Raw genomic sequence first — 16,139 nt, 5'->3', positions numbered from 1 at the left:
AACCCATGATATGTCGTATCAGATTGGAGGGTTTGGCTCCACAAGCTTGTCGCAATCATTGAGAAAAATAGGTGCAGCAGTTCACTGACCTTGTTCTTTACGCTTCAAATCAATAACCATTTTGCTTCCTTCTCCGGATCAATTAATTGTTGGGTTGACATTGTTCCTATGCATGAAGAACATAATAATTATTCACAGTCAGAAAAAAAAAAAATTTGAAAAAAAAGAAAAGTTCGCTTAATTAATTTGTTGTAATCTTTCACTGGTAAGTAAGTTGCACCTGAATCATCTTAAACCACTTTATGCTACTAAAAATCAGAATAGACAAAATTTATTTGGCGTACCTTGCAGTCTCTGGACGCACTTCAACATAACTCCAGTACGGTATAGTTAGCAGTGAGGAGTGCGAGATTCCAATGCTGGAAAGCTACTTTCTTGTTCTTTAATAAGAAGACTCTACAATGACATGACCTCAGAGATGGTACACGTTAGATTGCGGACACAGTTCTTGTCCCTTTCTCAAAGATAGGGCCGAGATGAAGCCAACCTTTTATCTCATCTCCTGGTTTCTTCTCTGCTGCTTCATGCCACTGGGAGATATTACTGCAATTAAAACCAAAATTAAAATTAATAATAATAATTCCTTCCATTCAAACACTCAATCACTACAATATCTGTCTCATTACCGAGAGAATCGGGTGAGCACAAACTCCAACATGTGTTGCTGTGGATGGGGCAGAGACAAACTGAGGGACAGCAGAATCATCATGCCACTTTGTATCTTCGTTTTTCTAGCCTTACTGGGACTTCAGGTGTTCCCACGAAAGAGAGCTCAATGCACCATCTGATTTCGAGGAATCAGATGCCTTGTTTGGCCTCAAGAAGAAAGGGCGATGTGTGTTGCAGCAACCGATGGATGGGTACATTGGGCGTGGAACCATCACTGTCGGAGCAGATATCTGAGTAAAAGGACATGCTACGAACACAGACACAGGAGGGTGACGAAGACAACTAGAGTCATACAATGCAATGTAAATATTATCCCTGAATTCAACCATCAAGATTAATTTTCCAGAGACCACTACGAATAACAAGTGTGCACCAGCTTCCTTTATTCGATGCTTTAACAGAGAAAAACCGATTACAAACATAATCTAAAAGCATGGCAAGAGCTCACTATTTCATGGCCGCGGAAGGATTCGGCGTTCCAGGCTTGGAGTTACTGTCCGAGACCCAGAGCACTGGAGCAGGAAATCAAGTGCCTACCAAAATACTCCCCCCGTTAGTACAATTGAACCAAAATTGCAGCAATTTAAATAAGCATGCCTCATCATTGGAATGATAGCTATTATTACTTCAGCAGGCCAAAGCCCTTAAAACATTACTAACATTAGATATCTTCCTTTTCTTTTTCATGAGCACAAGAATCTAGCTTTACAATGATACGATAAAATCCAAACAGAATTTGCCAAAAGCCTGAATACACTGGCATCTTTGAAACCATATTTAAGGGAATCAAATCAGGAATAACCAAAACTCCATTTGATATGCATCAGGAAAAGTACAAAATGAGCCTTCCCCTGAAATATGTGGGATGAAGGATATTTTTCTCAAACTGGCGGTGAATGATGGCAGCAATATGTGCACTTCGAATTACTTGCAAACCACATGACGCTTTACAGAATATTGCTGCCCTTCATATCATATATCTTGCTATTGAGGCTTTACCAGTCCCTTTCTCCAAGCATGTTCCTTCAGCTTCCCTGATGATGGACCTGAGTAGGCATGCCAACAAAAGACATGCTTCTTGTGTGGGATATGCCTCGTCTGGTTTCACAATGTCCATTCTCCAGAGCAGCCAACTCAAGGCCAGTAAAATTACGCAAATATAGCTTAGGCATCTGAGCTGCTGGTTTGGACCCTCTGGTAGAAGAGCACATATGCAGCAGATGACTTTATGATGTCCTCAGATATAGGAAGAACATGCTGATCATCAAAATCGTACCAACACCTCTCACCTTCATGCTACAGAAGAAACTCAGTATCAACAAAATTATTAAATTTGCATCTTTAATGTTTAAAACGAAAGTAGAGTTTTTTTTAGATGCAATGAGATCTGGGAAGTTCTCACACAAGACTGCAGAAAACCAAATATAATGAAATTGAAAAGTCATAGGTGCTTATCCACACAAGTGATGTGTTTCAACTTTTTTGTTATTTTGACAAAAACAGACAACATATTGTTCAATGTGAAATGCACATTTTCATCTTGTCTCATCTATTTTTCTACATAATATTTCTTGATCAATTGTCAAACAATGTTTCATTTCAGTAAATGTCATCACAGAATTAAATCAAACACAAGAACTTTAACTGCCAAGAGAATAAACATGTAACTTACATAAATATATGCAGTGTAGTGACCACCTCCCATGTTGCCATAGTGGTTGCTGACTGCATATAATCGATAAACGGATGACCCTCTGGACTTGCAGGCAATATAGCTTGATAAATCCAGGTCACAGATTGGGAAGTCTACAAACATCTCCAGCTTGTTATTAATGAACCTACTATATGAAAATCTCTTTAGATGAATAATGAGAACCTCTGGCAGCCTCCAAAGGTCCAACTTCTTACAAGCTTGCTGATGTTTTTTGCAACTTGGACAATACCTGCAATGAAGTGGTCAAATACCATGGATTTATCTACCAGAATAAAAAGATAAATTCTAGAACTATGATGATGTTCAAAATTTTCAGATATCATGTATCCTTAGCAAGTTCCACTCCAAACAACTTAAGATTGACATGCCATCAGTCTTTTTTTTTTCTTCATTAATTCGTGTAACATGTATTTATATCCAATGAGTTGCAAGACACTGATAACCATACCTAATTTTGAACATATAAAATATTCTCTCCCTGACTTTAGAAACTACAGCCTACTTCAACTTAGTTGTGACCGAACAAACTTCAAGGGTTTTTTAGCAGTCATATACTGATATATTAAGCATTTCTTAAGATCTTTGCTCGATGCAGAAGATCTACTGGTAAGTTCTACCTACTTGATATGGAGTGATTTGCAAAAAAAAAAAGATACTGAGAAATATACTGACCACATATCTTCTGGTCCGAGTGGTTCCTCCTTCAGAAATGCTTCAAGACACGAATAGAGGGAGACAGACTCCTGAGGCCGCTTAGCAAAAAGTCCAAACTTATAAACCTCAGTTAAGGTATTCAGAAGGTCTATATCATACTGTCCCATTGTTTTCTCATGCCAACAGACAAGCACATACAGCTTTCGCGGATAACCTGTGAGGGAAATTGAATCATCCATTTCTATCTTTGAAAGCATCGCCTGACAGTTCTCATCCGTGAGATAAAACTGAAATCCATCATGGAAGTGTTTTCCTTCTTCTGTCCTTTCAAAATCCAGGAGATGGGAGTCCTCGTCTATCTTAGCAATCTCATTAATAGAATTACTGCTATCTTGCTCAATGTCGAAAGAAGATTCTTTTGGAATGAGAAATGGATTAAGGAGCTTCAAGAACAGGTCAAGGATAGTGGATCCTGTGCTAGCATTTGGTAGCCTAGCGATAAGGGGGACGCCAAATGACTTCCAACGTTTATCTGTCGAGCTATTGAAATATTGCCTGGAAAAGAAGTTTATCACAAAACAGCAATAAAAATTATTATCCTAAAGTAAGTCTATAATAGTTAACTGGACACACATTTAACTGGACACAGCTTAAAGAACTACACAGAGAATAAAGCATGCCGAAGACCTAAAGTGCCATACAGTATCAGATACACCAAAACGTGTGTATTGACTGTGCAATTTGAAGGGATGCATGATTGTTGGCATATAAACCATTTCCCATGCTCCTTGCAGCATAAAATTGACATTAGTCAAATTGCCTGTGCTGTCTTAAGATTGTTGTTACAACAAAAGAACTGATGTAGTACAACCAGCACTACTTGCCTCATAACAGCCTTACTGGCCATTCTAGCTCAGTAATCCAGTGAAGTGATAACTTATGTGTCAATTAAATATCTCATAAGCTAAGCCCAATCAAAAAAAAAAAATCTCATAATCAGCAATGAATTTGAAGTTTAAGCAACAACTAGATCCAAACAATAAATCCAATGTTTTGGACATGTTCCATAGGCATCAGATTATTAAAAGACCTGGGACTTCACCAATATGAAGAATTTAGACTGATATTCAACTTCAGGGTTACGGAAATTGAAGTAATGAAAGTGGCTTTTCACCATCATTAAAAATTGTGATACGTCAATCTTACTCATCCATGCTTTGATGCATAAACACAATCAGTGGAAGATCTTCAGGATCTTTTGAAAGCCTGTATGCTGCAAGCTGATCTCCATCTCTAATCAAGGAAAGTGAATCAGAAGGGTCCTCAAGGAATCGAATAACTTGATTGCAGAAAACCTGCAAAATGTTTCTATTGGCAGATAAGTCAAACAGAAATATCAGATAACTCTTAGCCAAGGCATCATTTCTGTTGCCAAAGCAGTAGAGTCAGTAAAATGTTAAATAACATACCTCAGCAACTAACAAGCTCTCATCATGCTTCAGTGAACAAGCAATGCTTAAAGCTTGAACTAAATCCTTGCAGTTACCGGATTTTGGCACATTTACAGTATATGAAGATGGCCTGCTGAGACCATCAGTACTGAAGACAGTAACAGTCATTGTCCGCACTGTTGTAGACGGAAGGGGCAAAGATAAATACATGAATGGGTCAAATGTAACTGATGATTTATTGCAAACTGGACATACCAAAGTTGATCTGTACTGACCCTGTAAAACATCAACCATTCCAAATGTAATAAAAGTAACTGAAAGAAAGCATAATGATGATGCAAGACAGTCCAAATGCCTTACATGAACATATAGTGGTCTAAATCATGCAACCTAATTATGCTTAAGTTTCACAAAACATTTTCATAGTTCATACAGAAAAATAAACAGGCAGCAAAATTCAACTTATTTAAATGTTCTCCTCCTTAGTTTATAACATCAACCATTCTCCTACATTTCTTCCATGCAGCTTACATACCTCCTTCCTGGACACAAACCTTCCTCACATTTATTCCTAAATTAAAAACCCTCCCTATGTAAATAACTTCCACCCTATATCACTCCCAAATGTCAATTATAGAATCCTAGCCAAGGTCTTAACAAACAGATTGAAACCTCTCCTTCAGAAATTAATTAGTCCTGAGCAGTCTTTCCTCCATGGTAAAAATATTCATGATAATATTTTGATTGCTCAAGAAGCTGCTCACACTATGCATTCCTCTGAAGGCAAGAACCCTCTTATTCTTGTTAAATTAGATCTTGAAAAAACTTTCGACAGATTATCTTGGACTGCTATTATCAATGTCCTTTCTTCCATGAATTTCCCTTCTTTATTTATCAAATGGATAACAGCTTGTATATAAATGGTGAAATTTCTGAGACTTTTATCAGTCATTGTGGGGTCAGACAAGGTGATCCATTGTCACCTTATATATACATTTTAGTTGCTCAGATTCTAACTCAGCTGTTAAATCAAGCAACTAGAAACCGAAGTATTACTCCCCTTAGTTTCAATTATGATTGTAAAATAATTCATATTATGTTTGTTGGTGACATTTTACTCTGTTTTAGGGCTAATCCTAAGTCTTGCACTACTATTAAACGAGTCATCAAAATTTATGAGGAAATTACCAATAAAAAAATCAGTCATTCTAAATCTGCGATTTATTTTCCTAAATCTACTCCAAGATCCAGTTAAAACCAGATCTGTTCTAACCTTGGATTTAAAGAAGGTTCATTTCCTTTTAAGCATATAGGTGCAACTATTGCTCCTAGAAGAATTCCTCAATCGACTCATGTGGAAACTCTTAATAAAATCAAAGCTAAACTTGCAATTTGGAAATGTAATCATCTTTCACAAGCTGGCAGATTGGTCTTAGTTAAATCTGTTTCGACTTCTATTCCTTTACACACTCTCAGTGTTACTTGGCTGCAAGATAGTTTCCTCCATAAGATTCAAACACTAATAAATAATCTTCTTTGGCAAAATAATCCTCAAACCAAAGGCCTCCATCTTATTAATTGGAACACTGTCACCTCACATAAAGACCAAGGTGGTCTTAACATTCAGGACATCACTTTTTTCAGAATTACTTTACAAGCTACCAGAATCCACCGATATCTTAATGACGATGGTAGCTTATGGAGTACTATTCTTTACACTAAATATGGTAATGTACACCTTTGGAACATTCCTAAATATCATCAATCCAGTTGGAGTTTGAAACAGTTCACCCGAGCCATGAATGACCTTAAAGAATTTTTTTTATACAAATAGGTAATGAACATTCTACATGTTTTCTTACATGTCCTTGGCATTTTAATATACCTTTGAATTGTATTCCTACTTAACTCAATATTATACTAAGATTAATGTGCTACTCCAATCTAATAGCTGGAATACCCAGTTGCTATTGGATATGTGCACACCTAATTTAATTTCTGTCATTAAGGCTATAGAGATTGCTCAGTTCCCTTGTGAGGATAAATGAATTCGAAAGGATCATCAATTAGGGAAAGCAACAGCAACAAGTGCATATCATTTCTTGCACCCCAAACCTGAATCATACTGGTATGGTTGGCTCAGTCTTTGGCAGCTCCCAGTTATTACTAGAGTTCATACTTTTTGCTGGAAACTATTGCATCAACGTTTACGTATTACTTACTGTTTTCTTCATTTGCATTTTATTGTTCAATATTTGTTTGTTCCCTTTGCCTTTCTCACCCAAAAACCATTGATCATCTATTTTTTCAATGCCATTTTTCCACCAGAATTTGGAATTTTTGGGAAACAAACCTCAAACTCTCATTCCAATATAAACCTACCTGGAACATTGGTGAATGATTAAAGGAAGGCACTATTCTAGGAATGGGAAAGCTGCAATAGCAAACCAGCCTTGGTTCATTTGGAATTTGTGGAATGATGCACACTTTAACAGGAAAAAGACTTACATTATGTGAGCCAGGGCTCAAGCTTTGGCTCATTCTATCTATTATGCTAGAAGCACTTTATCTGAAGGGAAGAGACTGCCTAACTCTATAAGTCTCAAATGGCAAAAACCAAATGCAGGTTGGCAGAAGCTCAACACTAACGGTGTGTCCCTTTTGCAGGATGGGGGCATGGGGTTCATCATCAGAAATCATCTTGGAGACTGCCAGGCAGAAGGACAACAATATATTCAAGGCAAATCTGACGACCATGCAATTAAAATAGCTCTTAAGGTAGCAATTTCCAGAAAAATTACTCATCTAACACTTGAAAGTGACTCTTCTTCCATTGTCGATCTGCTGAACAAAGATAAAACTGTTCCTTAGGTTATTACTCACACCATCAATGATATTAAATAACTGCTGCATCAGCTAACACTCATACACCATTAGCCACTGTTTTTGGGAATGCAAACAAGCAGCAGAATGGGCCGCTAAATGTGCTAGAGTTAATAAAATCCGTTGTCTATGGACTGATTCATTGTCTCTTCCACTGGAGCTCTCCTCCATTCTGTATAAAGACCTTCATGGGTCTTATTGTAGAACTAATGACAAGTTCATAAATTTTCGTTTTATTGCCAAAGAAAAGCTATTGGTTGTATGGTAGAATTGAGGAGAAAAGATGTTCAGTTTTTCAGAATCATCAAATATGTAAAGAATTTTAAATCACCAAAATAATGGATACTAACATGACAAAGGTCCACTATAATGGAGTCATTACGAGCAAAATGATTACTCCAGTACTCATCTGCTACTTCTTCATCCGGACGTCCAGATGCATCCTTAATTTCAAAATAAGGTTTGTTTTTTATACGGTTCAGATCTTCGTGAAGCCCATCTAACAGAAAGGCTAGAAGTTCCTGCAGAGAAATCATGGATGTCAACAAATGAATTATCCCTTTCCAATCAGTTCCAATTTTTGGAATAAAAGTTAGAGACTAATTCTAGCACACACATAACAGATGAAAAACATTACTCACTTGACAATCATGTTGGCTAAATCCATAGAATTGTGGGGCAAAAGAAGCAAGCTTTGCTTTGAAAACATGTGGAGCAATCGGTGTGTTTTCTGGAGCCCACAGCTTCCTCAGCAGTTGTCCAAATGCTGAAGCAAGCTCACCCTGGAAAATGAGAGGCAATACTTGTGACTCTCAAACAAATGCTCTTTTAATGCTGAAAATGTGAAAGAAACTAGAAAAATATTTTAAAATAGAAATAGAAAAAAGTGAGGATTTTTCAGTTTCTTGTTCATACATAAAATACGAGTGAAAAACAATAGGTACATAATTTTTATTCAAAATCAACACCTTTTTGAGGAAATATAATTGGATGGTCAGAAGTTCCAGTACAGAATTAGTATTAGATTTTCTTATCTAATGCATCCTTGTATGTGTATAACCTCATATGGATGCCCTGAACAAGTGTATGAGGCCTCAAAATGAAGTATTATTATATATGTGAAATCTGTTGCACATATGTGATCTGCATAAGTATGATATGATCACATATGTAGTTAACTACTCTGTATTTTCTTCTTATAAGTATTACTTCAAGCAAAACAAGTTTCGTGATTCTATTATCTATGGTACATTACTATGATACATTTCATAGACCTTCCTTCATTTCTTATTAGCAATCATATATGCTATGTTGCCCTGCATATGCACCATGTGATATCTTCACCCACATATTATACAATCACTTCCAAGACATTTACCCTTCTCCCTTTTCTTGAAGAACCAAACAGGAGAAAAGAATATCCATCCCTATCATACTTTTATTTCTTTTCATTTACTTGTGAACCAAAACAGTCCTAACTGGTTTTTGGACTATATACATAATATCCTACTTGCACCAAGGCCAACAACTTCATAAGAAAGGATATTTTTTTCACAAGCTCATGAAGATACTAAAATATTAAAAGAAAATAGCCATCAGAGTGTCAACCTACATGCAGCCCTAGTGGGTTGTGATGATTTATTTCTTTACTGTAGTCTCCAAGGAAATAGTGAACAAGCTTTGGTGTGTGAGCTAAGCACTGGATAGCACTGTTCATAAAGCATGTATTCCCAAGATTGTCCAATCCTGTCAGACCTGTAGAATTTGATCTGATGGAGCTTCCACTTAACTGAACATCAAAGTCCATACTTTCTAGGCTTCCATTGCTCATAAATAAAACACCATGAGAAGATCCTATCATCTTTGAATTTTGAACAGTTGGCCTATCCTTTTTGCTTTCATGATTATGAGCCACAGATCCCGATGAGGCATATATTTGAATCTCTAGAAGAATCTGCAACAGAGCAAGAGGAAAGATATTAAGAAATATTTTCGTGTGCATAATTTTGACATTTTGTGCATATTATATAAGATTGCTTACCACATGCTATTAGATATTTATTTATACTGTGATATACAAAAAATACCATCTACTTGTTGTGGTAACCATTAATTATATATCATGTCAAATCATCAGGAGAAAAGCACCTTAGTTTAAGACTTAAAGGTAAACCCCATGTACGCATGACAAAAGTGTAATTGACTAAAAGCTAATAACTCCAGAGAACATGCATTTTTCATCTGTCATTATAACACATAATCGAAACATTTCATGAATAAATAAGCACATTTTTGTCCACCTTGAATCACGTTTATAATTTTGGCATAACTACTTTTCACAAATGATGACACCCTATTAGTCCACATATTTGTCAAGCACTGAAGTGATTTTTTTTTTGTTGTTGTATAAAGAGCAGATTGACCAGTATGGTAGTAATAGCTAAGAATAAGTAGATTTACCAGTTAAGACATTTTTCATTGAGTGACTTCACATATTACATTACAGTTCTACTAAGAAGTCTTAACTACTTTTGGCATAACTACTTTTCACAAATGATGACACCCTAATCCCTATTACTCCACATATTTGTATAACACTGAAGTGATTTTTTTTTGTTGCACAAAGAGCAGATTGACCAATATGGTAATAATAGATAAGAATAAGTAGATTCATTTTTAACTGAGTGACTTCACATATTACATTACAGTTCTACTAAGAAGTCAATTTGGGCATCAACAATTTATCATCCCCAAAAATTTGCTGTTATAGACACAAAAAAAGTTGTTTCCTTCTAATTTGCACTACACACAAATTTAGAGGTTGCCCAGAAATGAAGTTGTGTCTGGCCTTTGACATGTTTGAAGCAAATGGAAAACTACTTAGAGCAGTTTCTTGACTTCTTGTTTTAGGCAAAAAAGATGAGCATTAAATAGTAAGTTAAGAAGTTAACACAAACTAGTATATAACCAACAGGATTTCTATGTAAAAGTATGTTACAAGTGCATAAATACAGTTTGTCAAGAAACTCTCCATTTTTAAAACTGAAGCAGAAAAACATGTCCTACTTACCTCATTTTCTAATTGGTGTCGTCCATCCTGAAGCATCCCATTCCACCCATTCATTATGATAAAATTTATTTGTCCAGAAAAATCCCAAATATAGACCTAGTCCAGACAGAAGTTGAAGTGAACAAGGCAACTATACGCGATTACAAGATTTTCTACTGGCAGAGTACTATCAGTAACTTACCACTTCAGAATCAACAGGGAACAGCTTGCACGCCGTGTTGTAATTCTCATTATTGTTGTCCTGAATGACAAATATGTATTAGAGCTTGCACAAATTAGATCAGTTACCTATACAATAAAAAACCAGCAATAAGTATCTTTCCAACTATAGAGACCAAACTAGATGTAATCATCCTGGAATAAAGCTAAGACCTCAATTAGTACAAGGGCCATTATGCTTTAATTATTTTCACCAAGTACATTTCCTTTCTCTCTTTCGATATCTCTAGTTTTAAAGGTCTTCCTTGGAACATATAAAAAGCAACATATCTAAATCAATTGCTCAAAATCTTTTAGGTCTAACTAACCCACTTGAATAGTTTAGTCATAGCATCCCTTCTTCCAATTTGAGGACTAATAATCAACAGATTAGCTGATGAATCAACATTGGTAAAGTAATGTATTCAAGCAAACTAGAATTCTTTTATAACAAGAAAAGGATGGAAACAGTAATGCATAAAGAGGTCAATAGAGCATAAAAATGTCACTGAAAGGCATGGAAAAAAATACAGATTATCGATTAGCAACTTTTTTAAACTTCATTTTAGTGTTTAGCGCTAGTAACATTACTCCGGCCTTGGACAAGCAACGCATGTTGCTTTTAGGTCTAGCGATACAATGAAGGATATTGCTTGTTGATAATGACGATGATGAGTGTATAAGACATGTAGTAAAACGTTAAAAACAAATGTCTCTCGTTCGCATGTCTTGATACTTTCGTTTTTGACAAAATAAGACCTCACATTTCTGCCTCTCTAGTCTTTCACCTCAGTGATCTTATTTTGTGAAACAAATGGTGATAGGTGCAGAGAGCTGCAATATTTTATCTGATAAGCATCACACAGGACCAGACATTTTGCAGTTGTGTTACCAGAAATCTTGAAATTCTTAGATATATTGGGCAACATTTCTTGCCAAATTTGGAAATCTAACAAAGACCATTTTTATCAGAAACAGAGTTCTCTCGGCGTAAAACTAGTTTCATCTACAAACAATTGAAATGTTGCCATACACAAACATGCCAGGATGGTCAAGAAAAAATGGGGATATCAAGACAGACCTTCGTGCAGATCTTTACAGTCAAAACATTTGTTCCCTGGACAGCAGAAATCCTGAGCATCACAGGATAGACATCATCTGCAGCATCTTCTGACAAGGACGAGGTTCCACTGTTCTCCATTTTCGAGCTGGGTTCATTGTGCCTAGAGAGGAAACACGGGGGATGGAGAGTAAGAGGCAAAGCCCGAAACAACATAATACGCCTAGATCAACTTTATCTAATCTACCCCAACAACTCGTAGCCCTTTTTGTTCCGCCTTTAACAGCGTAAAGAAACGATAACGACACATCAACAATCGTTGAGGAGGAAGGAAATTAGGGAAATCAAATGAAGCAGCACCGCATTCGATCGAGCATCAAGAAAAGACACAGGATACCCTGCTTCCGTTCAAACCGAGCCTTGCAATCTCACCATCGGATGGCCAACGACCACATATCGCCCCGGATCAAAGCGTAGCAGCGGCCGGAACCCCCCTCGCCCTCCGCAACACCCCGGTTCAACTCGACGTCGTCGCGACGCTGAAGGTCGAAGACGAGATCGGATCCAACGGAGGCGGCCGAGGAAGACGCGGCGGGCGCCGCTGCGTACGGGGTCCCCTCCGCCCCGTCCGCCGATTCCCGATCGGACGCTCGCGCCGCCCTCCACCATCTGACGAGAAGCAAATCGAGAGTGAGCGATCGAAGCGACGGAAGGGGAAGGGAGGAAGGTACCCACGGAAGGGGGGGACTCACCGGTAAGGGACGAGGTAGACCGTGCCGTCCATTCGCTACCAGGGGCAGAAGGAAGAGGTTTAGGGCGACGAAGAAGAGGCGAAGGGGGATCGAAGTTGAAAGATGAGGATGAGATATGGAGTCAAAGAGATGACACGAGGAGTGGATTGCGAGCTTTGGAAGGGTACGGCGCCGGCGGTGCCGACCGAGCGATGTAGTGGAGAGAATGAAACAAAGAAACGGAAATAATTGCGATAAAAGTTGGCTGCCACCATTTGATTAGTCGATTTCACTGAACATGTGATAATAATTTTTAGTTGTGAAAAATATATTTATTTATTTATTTATTTGTTTATTTCTTGCGCGATTTTCATGTAAAAAATCTTTTTTTTTTTATTTTTAATCCGCCAATCGAGCGTAAAGGGAAAAGAAAGAAGAGGGGACGGGGACGAAAGCAATATAAAGCAACGAAGGATATTAAAAGAAAACGATACTAAATGAAAAAAATAAAAATAAAAACTGAAGTTAGTTATTTTTTAAAGAAAAAAAAAAGAGTTTCTTTAAAGAAAAATCATTTTTTTTCTTTTTTTTTTATAAAGGGATGGGAGAGTAAAAGAGGCAATAAATGAGGAGTGAATGGTTGGTTTCCGTTAACTGCTTGCTGCCAACCTTGAGCTGCTGCTGCATTGTGTGTGTGGGAAAGCTTCGCTTTTCGTAGCTTGGAAATGATTTGATATCATAAACAAGGATGGATATTGATCTTCGTCCTGATGTAATTTTCTTTCTCTTACTTAAATTTGTTTAGAATAAAAAATGAACCCCCAAAACCAGGCATTCAAATGCATGCAAATACCAAAGATGAATGTGTAAGATTACTTAGATTGAAAATAAATTGGAAAAATATATCGCTATATACGCCATTCAATAATGGGAAATGACAAATATGAATTCGGATTGTTATATCATGTCGGATATCTAATGCACATATATTCCGATTAGTAGTGATAGGGGTAAAAATAGATTTAACGTAACACACCAGATTTGACGTAATACACCCCCACGTCAGACACCCTTGGGCGGCACACTGCCCGGGAGCGAGCATTAACACCAACAGTGTGTGCACCCACACCCACCATACCCGAACGACATCATCGTTTGATCCCTCATGACCGGCCGAGGCAGGGGAAGACGTCGACTAACGCCCCCCATACCCTGCAGCAGCTCAGCCTTCCACGCAACGCCCACGATGACGACAGACGCCACCAGAGGTACAGCCCTACTTCGGCAGGATGGCACATCAGGTAACATCAAACTCACTTATAAATACCCCCGGGCTCCCAACGGGCAGGGGGGGACAATCTCACCCTAAAAACTCCACTCCGAATCACTGACTTGATCGTCGGAGGGGTCGGGCCGAACTACCGACCCGACCTGTGCGTAGGTACTCGACAAAAGCTGACCCTACTCGGCGTCGCGGAACTTTCCAGCCAGACCGCCTGCAGCGATCGCCACGAGATCCCAAGGGGAGCCACGTCTGATCCCAGCCATTCGGAGCCCTGAACCAGCTGCGTCGACCCCGAGGTCACGGCTAAAAAAGTTACTTACCATAACAGATTGGCGCTAGAGGAAGGGTCGATCCGAATGTCAAGCGATCAGCGAACCCACATCGACGGGCCCACAACCGCTGGGCTCCCCACCCTGGGGGAACACCACGACGAACGCCCCGCGGCGGTGTCAGAACGCTACTGGCAATTGTTCAACGACCCAGGCTTGTCGCCTCCCGACAGCGCACCCGCCGGCCTGTTGCCAGTGTCACCCGAGGCCTTTCATGACCTCGCTCATCAGGTCCGAGCCCTGACAAGCATGGTGCAGACTATCATTCCGATCGTCCCCCAGCGGACCCCTCTGCATGCAACTCGGCCTTCGCAGCGACGGGAAACCCCCGTCCGGACTCACGTACCACTTCCCGAACTTCTTGGCTCACCTCGGAACCCGATAACTCGGCCCGGGAGCCGAGAAGCAGAAGACACGGTGAGCCACCCCGAGCCTGAGGCTCCGACCGCCGACTCAACAAATGCCCTACGAGCTCAGTTGTGCCTCGTCAGTCAAAGACTCGATGAAGTACAACAGGAAGTTCGTAAGTCAAGAGGAGAGCTCGGGGCGGACGGACAGCAAGGATCCCCGTTCACCCCCGAGATACAAGACCAGGCGATCCCCCCACACTTCCACCTTCCCTCGCTGGACGCGTATGATGGCGCCGCTGACCCAGCCGACCATGTGGCCGCTTTTCGTGCCCAGATGGCGCTATACGGGACTTCTGACGCCTTGATGTGCAGGGCATTCCCAACAACTCTGCGGGGGCCGGCCCGCGCGTGGTATAGCAGCCTGAAGGCCGGGACCGTCGCCTCCTTCGATCAACTCGCCAAAGATTTCGAGCTTAACTTCCTGGCTTATGCCCGACCAAAGCCGTCCGTGGCATTGCTCCTTGGGCTCAACCAGAGGGAGGACGAGCCCCTCTCCCATTTTGTGAACTGCTTTACGACACAAATCCGCGGATTGTCGGATGCTCACCCCTCTCTCTTGATGCAGGCGTTTATGACAGGCCTGCGGCCCTCCAGGTTCTTATAGTCTCTCGTGGAGCGGCCCCCCACCGCGGTCCCCGAGATGCTTCAGCGTGCTGGTTAGTTCATCGCCGCGGAGACTTGGATGGCTGGGAAGCGGGAGGAGCACAAAAAGGTCAAGCCGAAGCCACCCCGACAGCAACAACCCGCCTCCTCCCGGCGAAAGTTGGACAGATCCGACCCAAGGCCTCCTCTCCCCGCCTTGAATTCGTCCCGAACCGAAATATTCCTTCACGAGAAGGGGAAGGGGCTACTCAAGGACCCTCACCCGATGAGAAACCCGCGAGAGCTCGCAGACCGTTCAAAGTATTGCCGATTCCATCGGCAGCATGGGCACAACACTGAGCAGTGCCGCGAGTTGAAGAGGCAAATTGAGGAGCTCATCCTCAGAGGTCACCTCGGCCAATATCTCCGGCCGAACAAGGAGCTGTCACCTCGCCCGGAGGGCCCCATTGAACGACACATCGATGTGATAGCCGGTGGTCCCGCATCAGGGGGACGCTCCATGTCGGGCAGAAAGGCGTATGCCCGAGCCGCTCTAGACGAAGCCTTGGGACACGAGCCCGAGCCCGAGATAACCTTCCCGACCGGAGCGTCCGAGCGACCCGACCACGACGACGCCCTTGTGATATCGGCCAGGGTAGCCAACGCGTAGGTGAGAAGGATCATGCTCGACACGGGGAGCTCGGCCGATATACTTTACTTCGACGCCTTCCATAAGCTTGGCTTGGCTAGGGAGACTCTGAGCCCGATGTGCTCGATGCTCACCGGTTTCATAGGAGATTCGATATCGCCCCTGGGGGCTATTACTCTACCCCTGACCCTGGGGGCCCCACCGAGGTCGAAGACGGTGATGACCACCTTCCTGGTGGTCGACCTTTCCATTGCCTACAATGCCATACTCGGTCGGCCGACCCTCAACAAGGTCAGAGCCGTCGTCTCGACCTACTACCAAACCATCAAGTTCCCGACTCACGCTGGAGTCGGAGAAGTTACGGGAAGCCCCCGAGAGTCCAGGCAGTGCTACC

General features: G+C 40.8%; 2 protein-coding genes across 3 annotated transcripts; one reads left to right on the top strand and one right to left on the bottom strand.

Annotated features, from left to right (window-relative positions):
* Positions 1-1,330: 1,330 nt before the first annotated feature.
* Positions 1,331-12,734, bottom strand: LOC135633807 (ubiquitin carboxyl-terminal hydrolase 8-like). Of its 2 annotated transcripts, none has more exons than XM_065143742.1 (13): positions 12,512-12,734; positions 12,192-12,428; positions 11,781-11,922; positions 10,683-10,742; positions 10,502-10,597; positions 9,044-9,385; positions 8,073-8,213; positions 7,782-7,952; positions 4,567-4,824; positions 4,304-4,452; positions 3,116-3,652; positions 2,402-2,672; positions 1,331-2,018 (listed from the first exon to the last, which is right to left on the bottom strand). In XM_065143742.1, the coding sequence occupies exons 1-13, from the start codon at positions 12,541-12,543 to the stop codon at positions 1,956-1,958; spliced, it is 2,499 nt and encodes an 832-aa protein (XP_064999814.1). In that variant the 5' UTR covers positions 12,544-12,734; the 3' UTR covers positions 1,331-1,955. The 2 variants fall into 2 exon arrangements, with proteins under 2 accessions (XP_064999814.1, XP_064999813.1); XM_065143741.1 differs by having other exon boundaries at positions 1,331-2,025; positions 12,512-12,732.
* Positions 12,735-15,196: 2,462 nt separating this feature from the next.
* Positions 15,197-15,766, top strand: LOC135632504 (uncharacterized). Its single transcript, XM_065141111.1, has one exon. The coding sequence runs from the start codon at positions 15,197-15,199 to the stop codon at positions 15,764-15,766; it is 570 nt and encodes a 189-aa protein (XP_064997183.1).
* Positions 15,767-16,139: the final 373 nt, after the last annotated feature.

Source organism: Musa acuminata, chromosome BXJ3-3 (assembly GCF_036884655.1).
Source record: "Musa acuminata AAA Group cultivar baxijiao chromosome BXJ3-3, Cavendish_Baxijiao_AAA, whole genome shotgun sequence".
Classification (NCBI taxonomy): Eukaryota; Viridiplantae; Streptophyta; class Magnoliopsida; order Zingiberales; family Musaceae; genus Musa; species Musa acuminata.
This window is presented reverse-complemented; position numbering and strand designations above follow the sequence as displayed.